Below are 23769 nucleotides of genomic sequence, written 5' to 3'. Positions count from 1 at the left end.
CTCTGGTCCCCATTCAACCCACACTATTGACATAATGAGTACGTTCTGGGGGACTCTGCACTCCTACAGCAGTTTTTCTCAGTTTGATACTAGGAAATCTGCCCCCGAGTTACCTAAAACATTTGTTAAAAATACAGACTTCTGGGCCTACCCTGTCAGTTGTCAGATACTCTGCTTTCCCATCTAGGCAGACTAGAATTGGACATGTGATTTGAATATACAATAAGCTATGTTCATTGGTCTCAAATGAGTAAGAATTCTTACTCTTACTACACTGGTAAGTGATCTTTAAAAATACAGTTATAAAAACCAAATTCAAGAGAGCCTGAAAGGTTAACCTAACCTCTCAGCCAAGTTATCAGGTTACACAAAACAGAAGTAATACAGAACCTGACACCTAAGTAATTACAGACCAAGTATTCTGAAAGTATGAAAGAATGAAGGGTGAGAAAACTGGCCAGCGCAGGAGACTTTTACAATCTTAAAGGTGTTCACATATATTAAATAATTTGAAAACAAAACTAAACAAGTTAGCTTGATATACAACAGGATAACCACTGCAAAAGTATTTATTATACATTTTATTGGTTAAAAGGTTAACAACTATTGTTTAGTTAAATCTATTACATTGAAAAAGTTGTATGAACAGGAATATAAGTTATAGAATAACAAAAAAGATTTTAAATTTTATAGTACAATGTAATATTACAAAATAGCTATATTATGCACATATATAAACATAAAATGGATAAATCAATACTCCATGAAAAGGCAGAAAATGAAAAGAAAAAAAAACTCCATGCATTTCCTCTTCTAATTATATCCCTGTTTTGACTCATTAAGGTTTCAGAATTTAGAAAAACCAGAATTCATAAATTCACCTTATCTTCTCATTTTGCTGCAAAGAAAAGAAAAAAAAAAAGAAAATTAATAACAACACAAAACAAATGCTTTTGCTGTGAAGCATGGAGAAAATTGCTATATCATACTAGTGGCATGTGAAGAATTAACATATATCTGAAACTCTCTGTGAGAGAATTATAAATAAAATGTAAGAAATATTAATTAACAGATTTTATACATTACATGTTTTACCATTAAGTTCCTTTTAACAAACTTGAGCATATATGAAAAAGTATGACTTTAAAACAATTAAATACATGCTGATGAACGTACCACCTGCTAAATATTACCACACCCAGACTCCTTCAGCGTATCCCTTTCTGACCACAGCCCGCTAATCCCAGTCACTGCTATCCTACATTGTGTTAGTCACTCCCTTGCTTTTCTTTACACTGTCTCTTACACTCCTAAAATGTATATTGTTTGGCTTTAATCTATGTGTGATCTTTATGCCATTCTGTAGGTGCTTTTCTATAACCTTTATCACTAAATACGTTGACTTATTTTCAAGCATCTCTTTTATTGAAGCATTAAACATGCTTATTGTATGTTCTCTGATTCCGCTACCAGTTGCTTTTGCTAGTCTCTTGTTCCCTTGTGAGTGCAGTGTTCTATTCTGTGAGCTGCTGCTTCATTTCCCTAGCAGCTTTATCTGTGGAAAAATGTCCTGTGGACTGAGATGAAGGAAGGCTCCTCTAAAAAATGTTTGCATTTGTTTCTAACAGACAACAGGGGGCACTACAAGCCAGTGGCTGATACTAAATCCTCAGCTTGATGGTTTTGTGTGACTTCCAGAAATTGTGAATTACAGCTGCTAGACATTAGGGTTTGGTTTTGGTTACGAATTCTTAGAACAGTTTTTGCTCATCAATTCAGTACCAGAGTTATTTCCTGGAGCTTAAAAAAAGCTGGTGGGAAGGTTATTTTTAGTTTGTTCTTTTATTTGAAAGTAGCTCAACTTTACTAAGGGAGATCCACTATTAGACTCTTAATTTTAGCTAAATCCTAGAATCTGCCTTCTGTCACCAGCCCCATAAGGCTCTGAATCCAATGCTTAGGCAAAACGCCTTTAGGCAAAAGCCATTTTCTGGCTCCACTTACATTTCTCGCTTGTCTCTAATCCGAGCTTTCTCACTTCTTTATCTAATGGATACATTCAAGGAGTATTTTGTTTTGTCTGTTTTGTTTTAATATTTTGTCCAGTGATTCTACTTTAGAGGGTTGATCTATTAACCTAGTATATAATGTTGTAAGAAATGGAGTTATATTTATTTATATGTTTTTTGGATTAAATATGTAACACATGGTCCCAAATTAGAAGGTTTAATGGGTAGAAGGTTTCTTTCCCTTCTCTGTACTCCTCTTCAGAGCCAATAAGATACCCGTATTTTGGGTAATTAGATAGAACCTAATTAATTTTTTCAAAAGAACTGCCATGGGGATGTTCTATTGACCACGTGCTGGTTACTGTTTTAAAATACCTGTCAAAGCCATCATGTGTTTTATTTCATAAAAGAAGCAAGCACTAAGAGTGTAAAGAGCCTGGCCGAATGGCTCAGTGGTTGAGCGTCAACCTATGAACCAGGAGGTCAGGGTTCAATTCCCAGTCAGGGCACAGGCCCAAGTTGTAGGTTTGATCCCCAGTGTGGGGAGGCAGCCAATCAATGATTCTCTCTCATTGTTGATGTTTCTATCACTCTCTCCCTCTCCCTTTCTCTCTGAAATAAATAAGAACAAATACATAAAAATAAAACAGTGAAAAGAAAAATTAAGGATATATCCTTAATATCATCAGGTTCTATAAAACAGGCTACTTCATTAATCTTTTTAAAAAAATGAAATTCTGAATAAAACACATATTAAAGGCATTTGAACCTTTTTGAGATAATCAAGAAAATCTGAATAAAAATTGGCTCTTAGATAACAGGGATTATTGATAATTTTGTTAGATGTGATCATTTTTGTCTGGTTTTGTTAAAAACTTCAAGAAGTTCTTACTTTTTAGAGATATACACAGAAGTGTATATATCTTTATTTGCTTGAAAAATACAGTAACAAAAAAAGACAGATGAAGTAAATATGGGAAAGTATTAATAACTGGTGAATCTCAGGGATGGGCAAATGGGGGAAGAACTATTTTTCTTCACTGAAATATGTTTGAAGTTTAAAAAAAAGTATTATTTTTTGAGGCCAAAGGACGCATAAATCACTTTGAAAACCACTTTTAGGAAAGAAGGTAGAAAATAAATTAAGGGGAGTAACAAATATGTAAATAGTAGTTTGTAAATTATAGGCAACATTTTATAAAAACTGTTCAAAGAATAAAAGAAGACATTTCTCCAAATCTTACTCAGATTATACTGTGATTGCTACATGTCAATAATATATACTTTTCTGATATTCAGAAGTGTTCAAACACTAATTCAGGAAGGGATGTTTGAAAGAGGATAACAGTGTCACACTGAAATCGCTTTAACTTCACTGAAACACTTACTCTCTGAGACTTGGCTCTTTCAAACTGAGAGGAGTGCACCTTCTTCGTTTTGGCAGCTCTGAAATAAGATCTTCTGACTTGTTTTCAGAGGTAGCAGTGTTATTTGAAACAAAATTGGTATTTGTCAAGTCCTGTAGTGTTCTAGCACCTGAAAAGAATATTATTTTCACAAATATTTATAAATATTCAGGAATATGAAAATACAGATGGACTACTTAGTGGTTTGCAAAAAATCAGATAGCAATTTTTTTAACTTAACAATAATCAAGTTGTAATTTTAATTATAATAGTAGCACCACAATTATTCATAAATCAGTTTTAATTCAGAAATCACTTATAGGCTGAGAAAAATTCTTCATGGTTCAACTCTTTCACAGCATCACACAAATTACTACATTCATTCACATTTGTCTTTCCTTGGCCACTCTGTGAAAGGCACCATGGAGAAGAGAGATGAAAGATGGCTCACACCTCTGACATGTATGTCCTGTAATTTGTACCTATGCTTCAGTGTTCCTTTAACCTGGAATAGCCTCATCCATCAAATCCTGCATCCTCACCCTCCTAACAGCATTATTTACAATAGCCATGGAAACAACCTCAGTGTCCATGGATAGATGGATAGAATTGTGGTCCATAAATAAAATGGAATATTTTCAGCCAGATTAAAAAATAGAAAATCCTACCATTTGTGCCACACAGATTGGCCTTAAAGACATAATGCTAAGTGGAATAAGTCAAACAGAGAAAAACAAACATTGTATGATCTCACTTATGTGGAATCTTAAAAACAAAACCCAGACTCATAGGAAGAGGTCGGACTTGTGGTTAGGAGCCAGCGGAGAGGTAGGGAGGATGGGAAATGGGCAGTAGATAGTCAAACTTCTAGTTATTAGATAAGTTAGTACTAAGGATGTAATGTACAATATGATATAGTTAACACTGCTGTATGATATGTAAGAAAGTTGTTAAGTGAGTAAACCCTTGAGTTCTCATAACACAGAGAAAAATTCTTTTTCTCTTCTTTCTTTTCAATGTATCTCTATGAGAAGATGGATGTTAGTTGTATCTGTGGTAATTATTTCACAGTATGTATAAATCAAACCATCGTGCTGTACACTTTAAACTTATACAGTGATATATGTCAATTATTTCTTAGTAAAACTGGAAAAAATCCCTGGCTCCACACACATGAAGTAAAATGTTAGGCTCCCACTAGAAAATTTTAATTGATATGGGAATGTCTAATGTTATAAAGTTCTAATAAAGGAACATCCATAGAATTAAATGTTAAGGGAGAAATGTGAGGTAAGTAATGTAGAGTATGATTTTAAGAAAAACAAAAACAAAATAAAAACCATAGATTCAAGTCTGCATGCATATGTCAGAATGTTGACTGCAGTTCTGGATGATTGTTTTTCCTACTATTTTCTGATTCTCTACTTTCAATTTTCTGCAATAACTGTTACTTTAATAACTGGTAGAAAATTAAAAGTAAACCTTAAGGTAAAAATCCAACCTATTAGGGCCTCAAATGCTACCTATTTCATGCCTTTGCCAATTCCTTTAGTCAAAAGTACTCCCCATTATAACCCTTAGCATCTGTGTGCTTCTAGTAAAGCATTTACTACTGCATTTGTAACTTTTACATATGTGTATTCTGAGGAAAGGGAGTTGGTACTATTAATTTTTATTTCTCTAAAATACAATACATAAAATAATGCTTTAATCACATTAAATATATAGTGTTATCAAAATCCCATCCTAAACCAACTTGCAATTCCAGCACAATTCCTTATAATATATATGCTAAACACACAATTTCCGTCAAACGTATGAAACAGGAAATTATCTGCCTAATGGTATTACCAGACAACGCTGTGGGAAAGCCCAATCTGTTTTTCAGGTCATAAATGTCCAAGACATTCTCACCAAAATCTTTTCAAAGTACTAAGTTTTCTTTAAATTCTTGGAGAAGGCAAATTTCTTAATTCCATAAAAATACTTTACCAGTTAAGTGGGGGGAAAATACACTTTAAAACCTGGTCATTTCAGCGCTAACCTACCTGCTCCTGATTTGTGTGCTCTCCGGGGGCCCTGAATCGCTGTCCCTGTCACCTCCTCCTGCACATCAGCACTCACTGCCGAGACTGGTGAGCTCTCCGGGACATTTTCTTTAATCAAAATTTTACTGGAAGAAATATGCAAAGGTCTCGAACCCTCATGAACACTGTTATGGGAAGGATTTTGTATGTTAGGTGAATAGATCTGAGATAAAGAATTAAATATCTTTGTATAAAAGTCTGGCTTAGTTTTCTCATTTTCCAAATTTTGTTCATCTACTTGTTCAGACCCAACTGGCAGTCTGTGACTGATGTCAGATATTGTGTGCATTGCTTCATGGCTCTCTGGAGAAGGATCTATGAAGGTCTTCCTTTTCTTTGATTTGGATGTCATTTTACTTCGTCTTTTAACCTGGCACTCTCCTTTCATCACTTCTGCAAAGGGGATATCATTTTTATTAAAAGTTGTGCTTTGCTTTGGATTCTTATGTGATCCCATTTGGTTACCAGAATCAGAATCTGCTTCATTAGCGACATGTTTTAAATCTGATTCTAAGGAGAGAGATGTCTGTGAAGAATCTGTTAACTGAAAAATAGATTTGTTTTTACTTTTTGCCAAAATGTTTTTTGTCTTGCCTGACGATTCTTTCCCGTGCTTTTTAACTTGTTTGTAAGGATTGGAGATTTGCTCACAATTTTCCTTTTCATTACTATTGATTTCCATACAATATCCACTGATAATGCTTTGGCATTCAAGTCTCTGTTTAGATTCACTTACTTTAAAATTGAGGTCTTTTGTATAGCTTTGTTGGCCATGCACATCTTTATCATTATCCATATATATCTGGTGCACTTCTGAAATGATTTCTGTCTTCCGATTCACTTTCTGCCTATTTATTTTTGAGACATTCTGTTGAGCAGGTTGTATATCAGTTACATACCTTTTCAAATCCAACATATTTAGGGTGTCATAGTCATATAAATTTCCATTATCTTTGGTAGAAAGATACGCTGTTTGAAATTCATTTGTGACTTCTGGGTTTACAGAAATAGTTTCTTTATCCTTTTGGGTTGGAGAAAATAAGTTACCATTTTCTGGGTCATGCACACCTTTATTAAACTCACTTATTTGGTTCGTTTCTGAAATTATTTCTGTCTTCCTACTTCCTTTATCTTTAAGCCTCTTATTTATTTTGGATCCATTTGGCTTTGCAGGTGGCATCTTAGTAGCCTGCTTTTTCTCCCAGGAAAGGTTTCCAGTCTCATAACAGAGGTTCTGATTACCTGTGGGAGAAGCATTAACTATCTGAAAATCATTTGAGTCCTCCAGGTTTTCAGGTATGATTTTATCTTTTTGGGCTAGAGAAAATAGGTTACCCTTTTCTGGGTCATGCGTATCTTTGTTATCATTCTCATGGACTAGGTTTTCTGAAATCATTTCTGTCTTCCGACATACCTTTTTCCTAAGCTTGTCTATTTTTGATTCATTTTGACAAGCAGTTTGCATATCATTGGCATGCTTTTTCACCTCCAAAATATTCTGAGTCTCATAATTAGACAGGTTTCTATCAACTTTGGTAGAAAGGGCAGGTGTTTGAAAATCACTTGGGTCATCTAGGTTTTCAGGGATGATTTCTTTATCCTTCTGGGTTAGGCAAAAAGGGTTACCATTTTCTGTGCAATACACATTTTTGTCCTTACATAAATGATGCACTTCAGATATTATTTCTGTCTTCCGATTTACTCTCTGCCTAAGATTACTAGCTTTTGATTTATTTTGCTGGACAGGAAATGCTTCGGTAACCAACTTTTGAAAATCCAACACATTCTGGGGTTCACAAACACTTAGATTCCCATTATTGTTGGGGTGAAGAGCAGGTTTTTGAAACTCATTTGAAACATCTAGGTTTCCAGAGATGATTTCTTTATCTGGTTGGGTGTGGATGGAAAAGTTACCCTTTTCTAGGCCATGCACATCTTGGTTATTATCCCCATATATTTGGTTCATTTCAGAAATTATTTCTGTTTTCCGATTTGCTTTCTGTCTATGCTTCTTAATTATTTTTGATTCATGTTGCTGAACAGATTGTGAATCAGTCACATGCTTTTTCAAATCCAACATATTTTGTGTCTCATAATCACATAAATTTCCATTATGTTGGGTGGCAAGGTCAGCTGTTTGAAATTCATTTGTGAATCCTATATTTTCAGAAATGGTTTCTTGATCCTTTTGATTTAGGAATAACTGACCTTTTTCTAACTTATGAATCACAAATGTCTGTCTAGATGCTTTATTTTTATCATAAGCTAGAGTTGTCAGACATATGTCAAGTTCACTCTCCTGCTGGAATTTATCTGAATTTTGGGAGGAATATGTTTCTTCTTCCTCATTTGTAACACGTATTCTTTTCTTCTTCTTCTTCTTTCCATTCTCTGTACTTTCTCTGTCATCTTGATCGAAGTCATTTTGAAGAGTTATTGTCTTCCGTTTGTTCAACTGAGTCTGCTGTTTGGTACTGAAGATAGAATTTGGATCTTCTGAATTCCCATTGTTATTTAGGCCAACAGCTCTTTTTTCTGGTTCATTTTCAATCTTTTCCTCAACATTCATTTCTGAACTATTTTTAATTTGTCTCTTTGATCTTTCTCTCTTTTTTTCAGAGCTTGAATCTTTCACTTTCCTGAAAGTTTTGGTTCCACAGTCATTTGGTTTATTATTTCTTTTATTTTTAGTGCCTTTTGAAACTGTAACTATTTGGCTTACTACTTCACTAGCAGTTAAATCCATGTCAGTATCATACACAGTTTTCTGCCCCTGAGTGTCATCATTATCCTGAACTTGATTCATGCACTCTGCAGTAGGTTCACTTGCAGACTCAGATGAGCCAGGAAGGCACTGTATGTTTCTTTGCATTTTAATATTGTTTTCATTAGTCTGATCACTTATGTTATTATTCCCATTTAATTCTGGGCTTGAAATCCTTTCTTGATTTAAATCTGTCACACAAGGATCGTCTGGACAAGGATTATTTGATTCCAGAAATGATGAACGCTTTTTCCTTTTAGTTACATTATTAAAAGATGGTATCTCCTTTTTGTGACTGATAGGCTGGGAATTTTCCATCTCACTCATTAGAGAACTCTTGGAACTTTGTTCATAGTGGGAATAGTTTTCTATAGAATAAAGAGAAACAAAATTCAGAAATAAATAGTCGCAGGTTTATAATTTAAAACAAATTAGATTAGAAATAAAGCTGTTTTACAGAGAGGATTTCTAACCATGTGTTCTGTTCAACTACTTATACAGTATCTATGCTGATAAAAAAATAAAGTAGAAATGATGAGAGTAGTCCTAACTCACATTTTACATATGTAGCAATGGAGAATATATACTGAGAATTCACTCTGCCTTGGCTCCAACAGTTGAGTGCAGTATAGCCAACAGTAGAGTCATTAATATATATTTCTAAAGTAGAGGGGGCCAGCAAATGACCCCAAATAACAGTGATAACTCTAGTAAGAAATACTATCAGAAGGCTAGCAGCAGACAGCTAGTTCCTATAAATTATATATGGAATGTACACATATAAATTTTTAGAAAGGAAAAATAATTCTAAGGTTTAAATTCAATATATCAATTGGAAAATCTATGGCAAATACATAAGCCAGATTACACCACACAATTATTTTGAAATATCATTTAAATAAAATATGTCATCATTTTCTCTTGTTCAACTATTATGCACGCTCAAATTTTTGCTTTATTATTAATGGGTTATGGTCTTGTAAAAGTCACTATACCCATCCAGGCTCCCAATTTTCATATTTATGAACAGGAGAAAATGAAAATAATATGTAAAATTAATATGGTATCTTTCTATTCATAAACTAAGATGTCAAGGAAAGCTCTTAGGCTGGCTCATTTCTAAATACTGCTTCCAGAGTAACAGTATCAGGTCACTGTGGAGCTGACATTTGTCAGCATACTGACTTTTAAATGAAAATTTTCATCAGCATTTTAAAATAGAAGTGAGCAAATCTGTAACATAAGATTTAACTTAACAATTTATATACCATGAATATCAAGAAGAAAATGTGATAAGTATAACTATTTAATACTCAAAATTAATTTTTTAAAAATCTCACCTTTAGGAAGCATATCAATAATAGGAGAAATCTGTTCTGAGTCATCTAAACCACACACATTTTGATTTTCTTTAAGACATAACTCCAAATTATACTGAGCTGATAAAGATTGTCTTGTTGATACCGAAGTAGGAACATCAGATGATGTCTTTGATATAAAATCGTTGTCACATTGTGTTTTCTCTTTATCTTCATCATCATCGTCATCATTTGAAGTTAATGGAACCCTAAAGGCAGGTGGGAATGATTGAAAAATTTTGCATTTTACAAAAATTAGAAAATTACATGGAAAGTCCTTTCTATAATCTATTTAAGAACCAACCACAACTTCTCCCACCCCTCTGGGCACCTTTTTGTGTTCAATGAAGACAAGTATAGGTAGGAAGTAGGTAGTATCTAATAGTATAGAACTTGGAGTAAAACAAGAATGCTTATCTTTATAACCCTAGCGGCACCAAAAGGAGATAGCTGATATAATCACTGGTTGGGCTATTAGGGTAATAATAATGAAATAAAGTCCAGACATACTTTTAAACATCTGTATATAATATTTATAGTATTCCTTAAATTCATTATGAGGAATACCCAAAACTCTTCCTCTGGTTTCAGACAAGTACAATTGTATAAAAAGTTATGTGTGAGATGAAGTTGGGCTATTTCCAAAAACATCCATGTAAACTGAAGCCATATTCCTACAGTACTTAAATCTATGGCAGTGGGAGGGACACAGAAATCCACAGAAATGAATTGTTAAACTGACCTTTTTGAATTCAAAGAATGAAGAGTAACATCAAAGAAAGTGGGAGGGGGCCAGCAAATTACTCAAGTTAGTGATATTACCTACTTTTGGTCTATTATAAATAGTGCTGCTATTTATATGCCTTTTGAAATGTATATACACATTTCTATTGGGTATGTACCTAGTAGAAGCCCTGGATTTAAATATAGTTTGTGGCTTTGGGAGAAAGTTACAACATTCTTATTGTATCCCCATTATTTAACATGCTTGCTCTTGAGTTTTGTAGATTTTCCTTATCAGATTAAAGAAGTTCCCTTATACTCCTAGTTTGCTGAAAGGTTTTTCATAAATGGCTGTTGAATTTTATCAAATGTCTTTCCGTCACTATTGAAAAGATAGTATTCTCTCTTTTCCCCTATTAATGTGTTGAACTTTTTAATCCAAATCAAATACGTGTGTGTACACATGCATTATGTAAATACACAAGTTGACTCTAAAATGCACATGGAAATGAAAAGGGCCAAGAACAGCCAAGAGAATATTCATGATCAAAAACATAAATAAATGAAATGGAGATTCACACTTTCAAATAACCAAGACAGAATAGTCAGATCAGAAAAAGATGCATACATATCAGGTCACCTGACTTATGAAACAGATGATAAACTGCAATGAGGTGGGAAAAAGATGGTGTTTTCTAAATAAATGGTGCAGGTTAGTATAATTTCCATATGAAAAAAATAAATCTTGAGTCTTCCTTCATTACACCCCAAATTCTAGGTAGACTGAAGATCGAAATGTGAAAGGGAAAATGATAGAGCTTAAAAAACAACACACCATGAGCTTCCAATTAGTAAAGAGTTTCTTAAAAGGACACAGAAAGTAATAACCATAGGGGAAGGGGGATTAATAAATACAACTTAGTTATTGAATGAGGGTAAGTTTCTTCAGAGCCCTTAAGATATAATCTGAGCAAGACTCTACAAACATTAGTAGGCAACTATAGATTGATAAAACCCAAGCATTATATAACACATAAAAATTATTGTGTTATATACAAATCTAAGTACTCTGAATCAATGTAATTTAAACTCATGTAATAAAGGTCCATCTGTGCCTCTTTCTTCTCTAGAATCTATGGAAAAGCTGAGTTATTATTTCAAAATATAAAACTAAATTTTACTATATTATGTCTTCTATTTCTTTTGCTGGTACAATTTTAATAAGTATTTCATTATTAATTTTTAAAATGCTTTCTATGTTTAAAGGAAGTGAACCAAATAAAAACTTTCAGTCCACTTAGAGGTGTGCAGGCTAATATTTAACCAAGTTTTGAAGCAATTACCTTGCAAATGGAAGACGCATCGACATGCACTGTTTACTAACCCGTTTATTCTTGCTGGCTGGGAGTGGAAAGGGACTCTGGTGGAACTATTTTGGGGAAAAAATACAGAAAATAAAAAAGAACAAAATTTCTAATCTCATTAAATCAAGTTCGAGTTATTAAAGTACCAAATTATACAAGAATACCAATAGTAATGGAACAACTCTTGCATTAATCTTTAATTGTTCAATGAGAATAATGTGATAAGTTTAAACATAGTTCATCCTTAATCATGTCATCCAAAGAGAATCACTACTAACATTTTGGCATATAACTTCCCAAACTTTCTTCTATGCATACGAATAGATACACAGTGTATAGCCACACATATATAATATCTCTACATATACAGTGTTTTAGATTCATGATTGGATAAAGAGCCAACTTAACTGATATGTGGATTTTGGCTGTGTGGGGGTAAACACTCTTAACTCCACATTTTTCAGAGGTCAACTATATATGAAATATGCTTATGTCTACATTGTCTACATATTGGATTTTATAATATACTAGAGGCCCGGTGCACAAAATTCATGCATGGGCAGGGGGTGGGGGGCATGCAGGCTCACAAATCCCAAACTGATTCATTTGCCAACTCAAAAACCCTGCTATCTTATTTTAATCCTCCTGAGTATTTACATATTTTCTTCTCTCATCCCTCCCAAAACTAATCCTAGAGTTTTGAGAATCTGGGAACTTGGGCAAAGGAGAAAACAACCAAGAAATCTGAAATCTCAGTTTATTACCTCAACCAAAACCAACAGTGCCTTTTTGTTTGTATTGGCCCAACTCAAATGACCAGGTCATGTGAATCATAAAGCACAAAATACCAGTGTCCTTACTGACTGTGAAAAGTCCAAAGTGTAATTAAGTGTGCTCTTTCTTGGTGGCAGTGTCATTTACTTTACGCTTAAACGTTTGCCTTTCCTTAAGCCTCTCTCTGTCATATAGGCACACACTGTTACATCATACTCAGATTTGACAGCTGAGACTGGGGAGTGTGTGTTTTTCCTATCAGTCCTCAGCGTTAGCTGTCAGATGCACTAACCATTGCTTCCTTGCCGCATCTACCGCAATGGAATGCAAGTTCCTGGCAAGAACAATACCCAGAGAGCATTCCTGACAGATGCAAGGTTTGCTTTAGCCAGGCATTAGGCTGGAAGTATCCTCTAACCACATAAGAGATGAAGGGAGAGGGATAGACAGCTAGAAACATCGATGAGAGAGAAACATCAAATAGCTGCCTCCTGCACACCCCCTCCCATGGGTGCACCTGCAACCAATGTACATGCCCTTGACCGGAATTGAACCTGGGACTTTTCAGTCCACCTACGCTCCATCCACTGAGCCAAACCAGTTTTGGCTCCTGTGTTACTTTTATTCAAAATTAAATTTTACGTAAAAATTACAATAATCAATTATACCAAATGATGTTCTATTAGCCCATTAAAATGAATATTATCATTCCTTTGCACAAAGTTAAAATATGAATCTCTAATCTTGAGGCTACTTAACTAACCTCAACTATTCTCAGTAATGCTAAAAAACTGCACTACTTACACACAATTCTACTTACCTCAGAAAAATTGCTCATTTCAACTGCAGTTAGCAAACTATTGTTCAATTGTGCTTTTATTTCTGTAAGCTTCTTATTCTGTATAAGTAAAAAAAAGAAAGAAAAAAGACCCCTTTTAAACAATTAAGATTTGGAGTTTATGAAATCATACATTTATGAATATAATGAGCTGAGAAGACTTAAAAAAATAACAGAGACAACAATGGATTAAAAATTGAGATTACATTGAGCTAGAAAGGTTAGTATACTGTATAGTTCAAATAGGCACACATTTTGAATGCTTTTGAATTATCAGTCATAAATTTTTCTACAAACATTTTTTTATCTTCTTATGATAATACATTATATGGCAAGTAAACATAGTTTGTCAGCCACAGGAATTTAACCTTCAATTGTAGTAGGTCATTTTTCCATTTTTAAATTAATTGCTACTTATTTTATAGTTAGATCTATAGTTGCAGCCTAGCTAATCATTAGAACTTACTACCCTGTCTATGGACAGAGTTGCAAATTGGAAGGAAAAGCAACGTCTACAATATTCATTCCATTTGGCGTAAAGTCAGTGAAACACGGGGGCTAGAGGATAATACCAGTACTCTAGGCACTCCTTCCCATTCACTGAAGAATGGAGTAATGCACAAAGCTTTGCTTATAAGCAATCAAAGGTTAATCAAGTTGTTATGCTAGTGTGCAGTAAATATTTTTTATTTTTTTTTAGTATATTTTATTAATATTTTACAGAGGGGAAGGGAGAGAGATAGAGAGCTAGAAACGTCGATGAGAGAGAAACATCGACCAGCTGCCGCCCGCAACCAATGTACATGCCCTTGACCGGAATCGAACCTGGGACCTTTCAGTCCCCAGACCGATGCTCTACCGCTGAGCCAAATCGGTTTCGGCATAGTGTGCAGTAAATATTTAGAATGTAGACTTAAGACACCTATTTTATTACAGTTTGCCCATGAGCAATGCATGCTCTTTCAATAATTTCTCATAATTGGAGGTTTGAAAAACATATCTAGAGCTTCTATAATAATATAGTTAAGATTTTTAGTTATAACTTAGAATTCAAACATAATATAGTTTTCATACCAAGTTATTTAGCTTTAGGCGAAGAAATGTGTTCTCAAAATTCAACTTTTCCACTTCTTTTTGCAATAAGATCTTTTCACTTGCCATTCTTCGAGAATTCTCTTTTTCTCTACTAAGAGCCTGAGCTAATGCCCTGTTGTTGTGCTTTAAAGATATTTTGAAAATAGAAGAATTATCTGTAAAAAAAAAATTTAATAATTAATATTGAGCATATACCTTAACAAAATTTCCTATTCCTTAGTAAAACTTTTAGATAAAAATGCATTTCACTTCTTAAGTTTTAACTGAAGGTTGGAAAAGAAGAGAATGGCAATACAGACATAGTTTTGAAAAAAGTGTACTTAGAGTTTGGGACTGAAGAAATAAAAGCCATCTAGGTGATGAATAAAAGGCATAACGAGAAAGGCGCAATGTCTGTGGATACAGAGTTAGGAAACAGAGGACTCATCTACAGACACAGCATTCTAGACAATTAGATCAGCCACTAACAGAATCTTGATCTCTGCTGCCCTATCTTCCTTTTTGCCTTTGACTAGGAGGTGGAATGGAGAAGCTGATCCTGCAGCTCTAACTGGAGATGCCCCATAGACATTAGGGTGGCCAGTCTGCAAAAACTGTAAAGCCAGTTCCCAGGGCTCCAGAATGAATTGCATTAGTTAATGCTCCCAGAGTCCATTTCTCAAAACCTCGAGTGAAAGAGAGCATACCTACTGCAACGTTGGATAATCACCTACACCCTGTGGGATACTCACTACAACGTGGATAGATCACCTAAACCCTGGGATATTCTACCTCCAACCCAAATATCCTCCCTCGTGTATGAGGGCATCTGCTACAATCTAATCCAGACCCCCTCTTTACAAGCACTGTGTAAACATAATTTATGTTAGAAATGCTTTCCGTTGTTAGGAAGGAAATTTAATTGTGAATTCCTTGGTAAATCTCACCTTAAATATAGTATGTTCCCTGTGTACACTTAGAGCATACTCATGTCTTCATAATTTTGATTTACATGCCACTGAATAAAAGTGTATATATGTAAAAATGTTTATTAAAAAATAATATTTTTTAAAATACTCAGGGAAAGTCTGGGAATGTAAAAAACAAGAGTCCAAATGTACTTTCTCTTTGGCACTGAGAAAGCAGTTTCCAACAGCCACCTCTGACATAGCAGACGGAAACACACCAGTACCAGCAGGACTCCACAGCGAAAGGAGAATAGCTTTTTCCTGTGGCAGGCCTCAAAGTCAGCACACTCCTTCCTAGCAGCGGGTGTGCATGGTCCTGGGGAGGACAGGAGATAACCTCTGCAGGAGGTGGTCTGGCACAGCCCACGGCCCAGGACACCAGGGCAGGAGCCACATTATGACTTAAAAACACTCAGAAGGTTTGGCTGTTTCCCAGGCACACCGTTACCCTTGGCAGGCGCCTTCCCCACTCCTGCTAAGGTGGCTGTGACCCACTGAGACAATTTTCAAAAGCATTAAAAACTTATCTTGGGGAGTTTTCCCCATTTCTTTCTTTTTCTTCTTTACCTTCTGACATCCTAATTCCAGAATCCATGAGACCATCTCCAAAGGGCTCAGTGCCTCCTAATGACCTTTGGCTATAAGATCACCCACTACAGCAGCCTACGTGGGCCAACCCCTCCAGATTACCCATCAGCCAATGGCTACAGCATACCACAACCATCTACCACTTTTTAAAATATTTTCCGGGAATGGCACACTGGTATTTTCCTTGCCATGTAGGAGGAAGCTGCCTTAGGCTGCACCAAGCTCACTGGTGAGAATTCAGCTGTCACCACTGGGGGAAAACCATCATAACCATTCAACTAGTAGGAGTTAAAGGAAATAGAAAGGAATGAAAGGGGAGGGGAGTGGAAGCATCAGTTTACAAAAATAGTCATTTTCTATACTTGATAAAATATAAAAAACTCATCAATGCTCCAGGGAAAAGTAAAATGTGAGTATATGTAAAACCAATGGCACTTACTTATTATTTTTGTTTTGATTTTGGAGGCAAGAGAAACATTCAACTTAGCGGCCTTTGACATTCTTTTGTCTTTCACATGCCTCTTAATTCCTGAGGGGAAAAGTGATCCCATTTCTGTTACTTGATAATCCATCTCTGGAAAAAAAAAAAAAAAAAAAAAAAAAAAAAGAAGAAGGAAATCATAGTATTGATTAATAACAGAAAAAAAAGAGTAACTGATACATTCTAAAAAGTAACAATCATGACAAATGATATAATTTGTCTGTACATACATATCTATAAAACCCCTTATATAAAACCAGAGATTATGAATGTAATTAAAAATGGTTTAAAATAGAATCAAAAAAAAAAAAGATAAGTGACTGTTTTTCATTTAAACCTGTATTATTTTATCTTCATGCCAGGAGCTAGGCTAAGCTGGAGACAGAAAACAGGATATGGCTGTATAAGAATATGGAATGCACAATCTCATGTGGGTATGGGCACTTTTTGATACAATATACGAAGATATTTTGATACAATATACAATAACCTTAGAGATGTGCACAGAAGAGAGGGATGTTGGAGGAGGTGTTGGGGGAGGGGTATTGGAGGAGTAGGCAGGGAATTTAAGCTTGGCTATTTGTCTATCAGAGTTATGGTCTATTGGATTAACTAGAAGACATTCACATCATGCCAGGAATGATAGACATAACACGCAATGGCCCAGAAAGTGATGAACTCTGCCTGGTCCAAGGGAAAAGGACCTGAAAAGGTTTTATTTAGAAAATGCAGTTGATGTCGAGCCACCTATTTGGACAAGACCAACCTCCCAAGCCCCCCTCCCCTTCCCCAAGCCTCCTTGTCTCCACCTGCAGAGATCTAGCTAACCCCCGATACTTGGCCTCTCCCACTGCCTACCTGTGGAGTCCACAGGACGAGTCTCACGATGCTCTGTAGGTCAATCACACAAGAATCCCCAGACTCCCGGGTCACTCGCAGCACCCTCACCCCAGTCCCCCTCCAGTTCTGCACATCCCCCATTTGGCCCTTCAACAGGGTGAAAAATTATCTCCCAAGATAAGCTATGTCATTGTAAACATAACGTGGGTAAGGGGTCTTTACCGTTGTGATTGAGGATCTTGTGATGGGAGATCACCCTGGATAATCCAGGTAGCGCGTCGTCCCTCCCTCCCCCCCCCTCCCCCCGCCCCAATGTGGCCAGAAGCCAAGGCTGGCAGACACACACCAGACTAGAAAACGGTGAGGGATGAACGCTCCCTTGGGGGCGCCCAAGGAGAGCAGCCCTGCAGACAGCTTGATTTCAGCTCCATGACACTCGGTTTGGCCTTCTGGCTTCCGGATTGGTGAGGACATACATTCCTGTTGTTTTAAGCCACCCAGTGGGTGGTCCTGTTTTACCGCAGTCCGGGGAGTGAATAACCGTCTCCCTGTCTCACCCTAGTCCAACTCGCAGAGTCCTCTGGAACTCACAGCCCATCAAAACCTCTAGCCTCGCCGAAACCGGTGTGGCTCAGTGGATAGAGCATCGGCCTGCAGACTGAAGGGTCCCAGGTTCGATTCCGATCAAGGGCATGTACCTTGGTTGCTGGCACATCCCCAGTAGAGGGTGTGCAGGAGGCAGCTGATCGATGTTTCCCTCTCATGGACGTTTCTAACTCTCTATTCCCCTCTCTTCCGCTCTGTAAAAAAATCAATCAATCAATAAATAAATAAATAAAAACACCCAACAACCTCTAACCTCAATCTCTTCCCTGAACATTTCCTAAGTATTTTTTCTCTGTGGCTCCTGTCTGGCCTGCATCTCAGCTGATCTCTAAATCAGAAACACTCCTCTCTACACTCAATGTTTCTCAATGGGATCCCTTACCCACAGATTCCATGGTCCATGTTCCAGGCCGAAACACTCCCTGCACCTCAAGCCCCAGTTCAAGTTCTAGGTCCTCCCAGGCTCCACCCCTCCTCCCGCAGCTAGCCTCCCTTCTGCACCAGCGCCCCAAGGAGGGGGCTCCTTGGAGGACTCAGGTGAGCAGCCCCTACGCTCCCTCGGCAGATAGCTCATCGCTCCACGGGCTGCTCATCGCTCCACGGGCTGCACACTCCCACCATCACGGAGCAGAGCAGTGACCAGAGAGAAACCCCTCCCTGCAGGGAGCTGACCTTCCACCCGGCGGCTCGCCCCCCGCCCCAGCCGGGCGTTCAAATCCCGGGGACTAGAGACAGCGATTTAGATGCCAACTAGTCCTCCCGAACCGCCAGCCGGACGGACGGAGGGGTGCCAGGCGGATGGTGGGCGCGGGGCTGGGCGGACCGAAGACGCCGGAGGACGCCGCCGCAGGGAGGTTCCGCCCGGGAAAGTCGCGGATCCCGCTGCCTTCGGGGACGGCCGTGCCGAAAGCCGGTGGCCCTTAACTTACCGCTTCTCCCGAGAGAGGGGCGCCACCCCGTCCCGGAGCTGCGCGCCGAAGCCCAGGCTCCGGTTTAAACGCCGCGGCCGTTGGCGGCTGCCACATCAGCCAACCAGGTCCCGAGAAGCCGACGCGAAAGCGCGCCGGACCCGGAAGTGGGAGGCGGAAGGGGCGGGGCCTCGCGCGGGCCGGGAGGGGGCGTGGTCTGAGCGCCTGAGGACCCAGCCTGGGTGAAGGGTCGCCGCGCGGGCTGGATTCGGGGTCCTGGCGCTGGCATCAGGCGGGGGAAGAAGGAGTAATCCTGGGACAGAATTACCGCCATCAGCAGGATGCCTGAAAGGCTTGACCGCCGCCTCCAGTCCGCCCGCCGGGAAATTTTTGTGTCTCTGACGCTGCTGGGAGCCTGCCCGCCCATCCACATCTTAGCATTGCTTGGGCTGCTCTGCCCTGTGGTGCTGGCACTGTTCCTTTTCAGTGAAAAGCCTTCCCCCCCCCCCCCCGCCCCAGCCCCATTTTCCTTTTAACCTTCTGAGGAAAAGTGGCAGTGACATTTCGTTGTAAATTCTGGATCTCATCAATATTTATGTCTTGTACTAATGGTCTGTTTTAGCTAAATGTACAAGAATGGCATTTGCCATTATACACAAACTACATATATATGTAATACATGTCACATATGTTATATATGCATAATATATGTATATGACATTCTATCTGTTACATATTGCATATGTTATATATGTTTTATATATATATATATATACTAGAGGCCCGGTGCATAAAAATTCATGCACTGGAGGGGGGTTGGGATCCCTCAGCCAGGCCTTCCCCCTCACAATCCAGGAGCTCTCAGGGGCAGGAGGTGACCCAGCAATCAGGGGAAGTCAACGTCCCATCACACCTCTGCTGCTGCCACTGCCGGCAGCGCAAGCCTCGGCAGGCCCTGGTTACTTGAGCCTTGGGTGGCCGTGGGTGCCTGGGAAGCCTCCATTCAGGGCTTGCCTGCACCTCAGGCCGGCCCTGAGTGGCTGGGGGCTGAGGGGACTGGGCACCACCATCTTGTGGCTGTGGACACCACCATCTTTGAGGGCGTGACAGTCAATTAGCATATTCCATCCTTATTGGCTGTGGGCATTGCCATCTTTGCAACAGTGTGAGGGTCAATTAGCATATTCCCTCTTTATTAGATAGGATGAGGTTTCCTCATCTGTAAAATGGAAATTAATAACAGCACCTAATATATTTTTATGATGGTTCTAATCAACAGATCCTTTTAAAAAATAAATATTTTTATTGATTTCAGAGAGGAAGGGAGAGGGAGATAGAAACATCAATGATGAGAAAGAGTCATTGATCAGCTGCCTCCTGCACTCCCCCTACTGGGGACCCAGAATGGGAATTGAACCTTGACCCCCTGGTTCATAGGTTGATGGTCAACCACCAAGCCACAGCAGCCTGGCCAACAGACCCTTCTGTTCAAATATATTAATATTGCTTTCTTCCTGACTCATTTTGTAGCTACAATTTCATTAGCAAAACAAATAGAAAGTGAGACAGGGCAGTCAGAGGTAGAAGAGTTGTTAAAATTTTCATCAAGACAAAATATGAACATCTCTTTTTTAAAAAGTGCTGATTATCACCTGGCTGCTGTGGCTCAGTGGTTGAGTATTGACTTGCGAACCAGGAGGTCATGGTTTGATTCCTGGTCAGGGCACAAGCCTGTGTTGTGGGCTGGATCCCCAGCAGGGGACATGCGGCAGGCAGCCCATCAATGATTCTCTCCCATCATTCATGTTTTTCTCCCTCTCCCCTCCCCTATGAAATCAATAAAAAAATAAATTTTTTAAAGTGCTGATTATCTTATCTCAAAGAAGTTGAGAGAATTTCATGAACCAAGGGCTTTTTAAATTACAAAAACTCTTGGAAATGTAAATTCTTATCGTATATAATCATAAAAGTATACTTAATTGGGCTACTTAATTTAACCTGATTCAGCTTGCTTTCAGGTCATTTGGGTCTTATGATGGATAGAGCCCTTGACTAGGTGTGAAGATGCAGTCATTTGTATCTTGAATACACATTATCGATATGTTCTTAGTTGCAAACTCCTTACCTATAAAATAAACCAATTAAATTAAATGAACTCACAGTTCTGTTGTGATACTCTCTGACACAAAGAACTGATTTTGCTTTTCTCCCTTCGTTTTCCTTTATTCTTACACTCATTAGTTGCCTGATTTCCTCTATCTAAAGGTAGAGTCTGGTGTATTAAAATTTGATTATCCTGACCCACACTCCCCACACTAATAAAGGAGTAGAGGGAAGGAAAGAGGAAGGCTAACGGCCAAACAGCACAACAGCAAAAATCTCCTTTAACATCTCAGCATTACTAAAACAAAAATCCTCCAAGAAATGTCCTCCCTGAATAGGAGCCAAATATTGTAGAAGACACACTGCAAATCAATAAACTAATAGAACAAAGTAGAAATAGTGGACTTACATTTCAGGAAACCATCTGTTCTGATCATTTGTATGGGTCTGGCAGGTTGAATTTCACCGAGTAACCCAGGCTGATAGACACAGGGGGGGACAATGGGTAGTTTAAAGCATTGCTGGAGAGGATAGAAATATAGGCTTTAAAACAAGTGAGAATGAGGGGCCTTGGCAACTGAGAAGGACTGAGCCACAGTCATGCTACCAGTACGGCCTGTGTATAGAACAAGCGTGGAGCAGACTTTTCCAACACTTGTGACAATCCAATATGGAGTCGCCATCAGCCATGACATTCACCAGAGTGCTAAGTGGCAATATGCCGAAGGCTGAGCTGATGAGTGTAATGGGAATGCCCTTGGGAGGGGCCCGGAATGCCCAAAACCACAAGACTGGGCACCCACGAGAGTGGGGCCGCTGTCTGTTTTGGGACATAAGAACTCAGAGATTGGACAGTTGGACCCTGCAGCATGATTGTTATCCTGGGTCATGCGCAGAGTCCAACGGGACCTCCACTCCATCCAACTCAGGCTGCCCCTGGCGCTGCCTGGCTTGAAACTGATACCACCTCCCCATCCCCAGATGCACCAGTGACAGATACCCCCTGCTGGTCATTTAAAAAATACCTTAGGAATCATTTTACATTAATCCACAGAAAATGACCTCTTTCTTTTTTACAGATTCATGATACTCCATTGTGTGTATGTGTCCCAGTTTATTCACATACTCTCCTATTTATAGAAATTTATTTTTCTCCCTCTGATATTTTGCAATTGCAAACAAGACTACATTTTGCAATTGCAATACAATACTCCCTCCTCTGGGACCTGTCCTTTAAACCACTTCACAAAAGACATTCCCTTTCGCTTGGACCACATACCACTTGCTAAGACTATTCATTATCCTTCCCCTCTGGACCTTCCCAGGATCCGGACCCGCCCAAAGAATTCTCAGGCCAGAAAAAGCCTACCCAGAGTCCTTTAAAACCTCTGCCTCCCCATTCCTGGGTGCTGGCGCCCATTTGGTTTCCCAGATTACCTAATAAATGTATCATCCTGTACCCCTTTTGGCCTCATGTGTTCCTCCTACTGCGACCCTAACCGTTATCGTGGCAATTAGCTAGTTTATCAACATTCACAATAGGAAGAGAGCAGAGGGGAGGCCAGACATTATAAGCATGGCCATCGGGGCAGCTTCACCAGGAAGACACAGCTCCCACTCCAGGGAACTAGCGGCCCCCTCCATACAGCTCACTGGGGAAGGGATGGCACCCAGGGGAGATGGACACATGAGCAGCAAAGCTGGGGGATGTAAGGATGGCGCTTGGCTGTCAGTCTAGCCTGGGAAAAGATCATTGCCAAGAGCATGAGATCTTGGAAAGTTAAAATCTCCAAGAGTTCAGTCTGTCTTGCCTGCCTGCATGCTCTTAAGCTCTCTTACTCCATGACCTGCACCTGCCCGCCATGTGGCCTTAAGCACTGTGTGGGCCACGGCCCTTGCGGACTCCACGGGCAGGATGCTGGACTGGATGATACCGTAAAATGGAGCAGAAACTCTGGATACTGGTTTTTATTTTTTTTAAATATTTTTTTATTGGTTTCATAGAGGAAGGGAGAGGCAGAGAGAGATAGAAACATAAATGATGAGAGAGAATGATTGATTGGCTGCCTCCTGCATGCCCCCTGCTGGGGATCGAGCCTATAATCCAGGCTTGTGCCCTTGGCCCAAATGGAGCCTGGGACCCTTCAGTCCACAGGCCGAGGCTCTATGTGAGCCAAACCGGCGAGAGCTGGATATTGGTTTTTATTTTGGCCCTGCTGCAGACAATATTGGGCTTTTTCCCTGGCGGGATGGACAGAGATGGGACCTTAAAGGGGAACCCCCTTAATTTTACATAATCAGTAAAGCTTTCCACAAAAACACGTCCACCCGTGGGGACCTCAGGAAACTGTTTTCCCGGCTGCACCCCAAGAACTCCACTTCCACCGGTGACACAATGTCTAACTTTGTCATACCTTTGGAGGTGTATTCTCAGAGTAGATTTAATGTGAATTTCACTTGTTAGTGAATTTGAACATCTTTTCATATTTTTGAGAAATGTGTGTGTGTGAAGGGGAGAATATTTTCTGATTAGTAATTGGTCTTTGCTTATTTTTTGTTGTTCAAAAGGTTTTTTTTAAGACATAGTCAAATTCAGCAAATTTATTGCTTATTGGATCTGAATTTTCAGTCATAGTTAGAAAGTCTTTTCAAATATCGGATGAAAGAAAAAATTATACATACTTTCTTCTAGTACTTACATGGTTTCATCTTTGACATGTATAGCTATGGCCCATTTGGAGTTTATTCCTGATTATAGCATGGAACTTGGTTCTAATTTTATCTTTCTCCAAATATAAGCCAGTTGCCTTACCAATACTTATTAAATTTTCCATCTTTTCCCTAGTAATTTGAGATACTATGTTTATCACATATTATA

The 23769-nt window shown here is 38.7% G+C and overlaps 1 protein-coding gene across 1 annotated transcript; it reads right to left on the bottom strand.

Moving 5' to 3' along the window:
* Nucleotides 1–578: 578 nt before the first annotated feature.
* Nucleotides 579–18954, bottom strand: SGO2 (shugoshin 2). The gene is made up of 9 exons (XM_084893165.1): nt 18810–18954; nt 16393–16527; nt 14398–14573; nt 13306–13383; nt 11691–11776; nt 9607–9833; nt 5464–8634; nt 3398–3545; nt 579–898 (listed from the first exon to the last, which is right to left on the bottom strand). Exons 2-9 carry the CDS (start codon nt 16523–16525, stop codon nt 883–885), a joined length of 4035 nt encoding a protein of 1344 aa, XP_084749291.1. The 5' UTR covers nt 16526–16527; nt 18810–18954; the 3' UTR covers nt 579–882.
* Nucleotides 18955–23769: the final 4815 nt, after the last annotated feature.

The sequence above is a fragment of the Pipistrellus hanaki genome (assembly GCF_964339955.1).
Source record: "Pipistrellus hanaki genome assembly, chromosome: 8".
NCBI lineage: Eukaryota > Metazoa > Chordata > Mammalia > Chiroptera > Vespertilionidae > Pipistrellus > Pipistrellus hanaki.
Note: the sequence above shows the minus strand (reverse complement) of the source record. Positions and strands in the feature narration are given on the sequence as shown.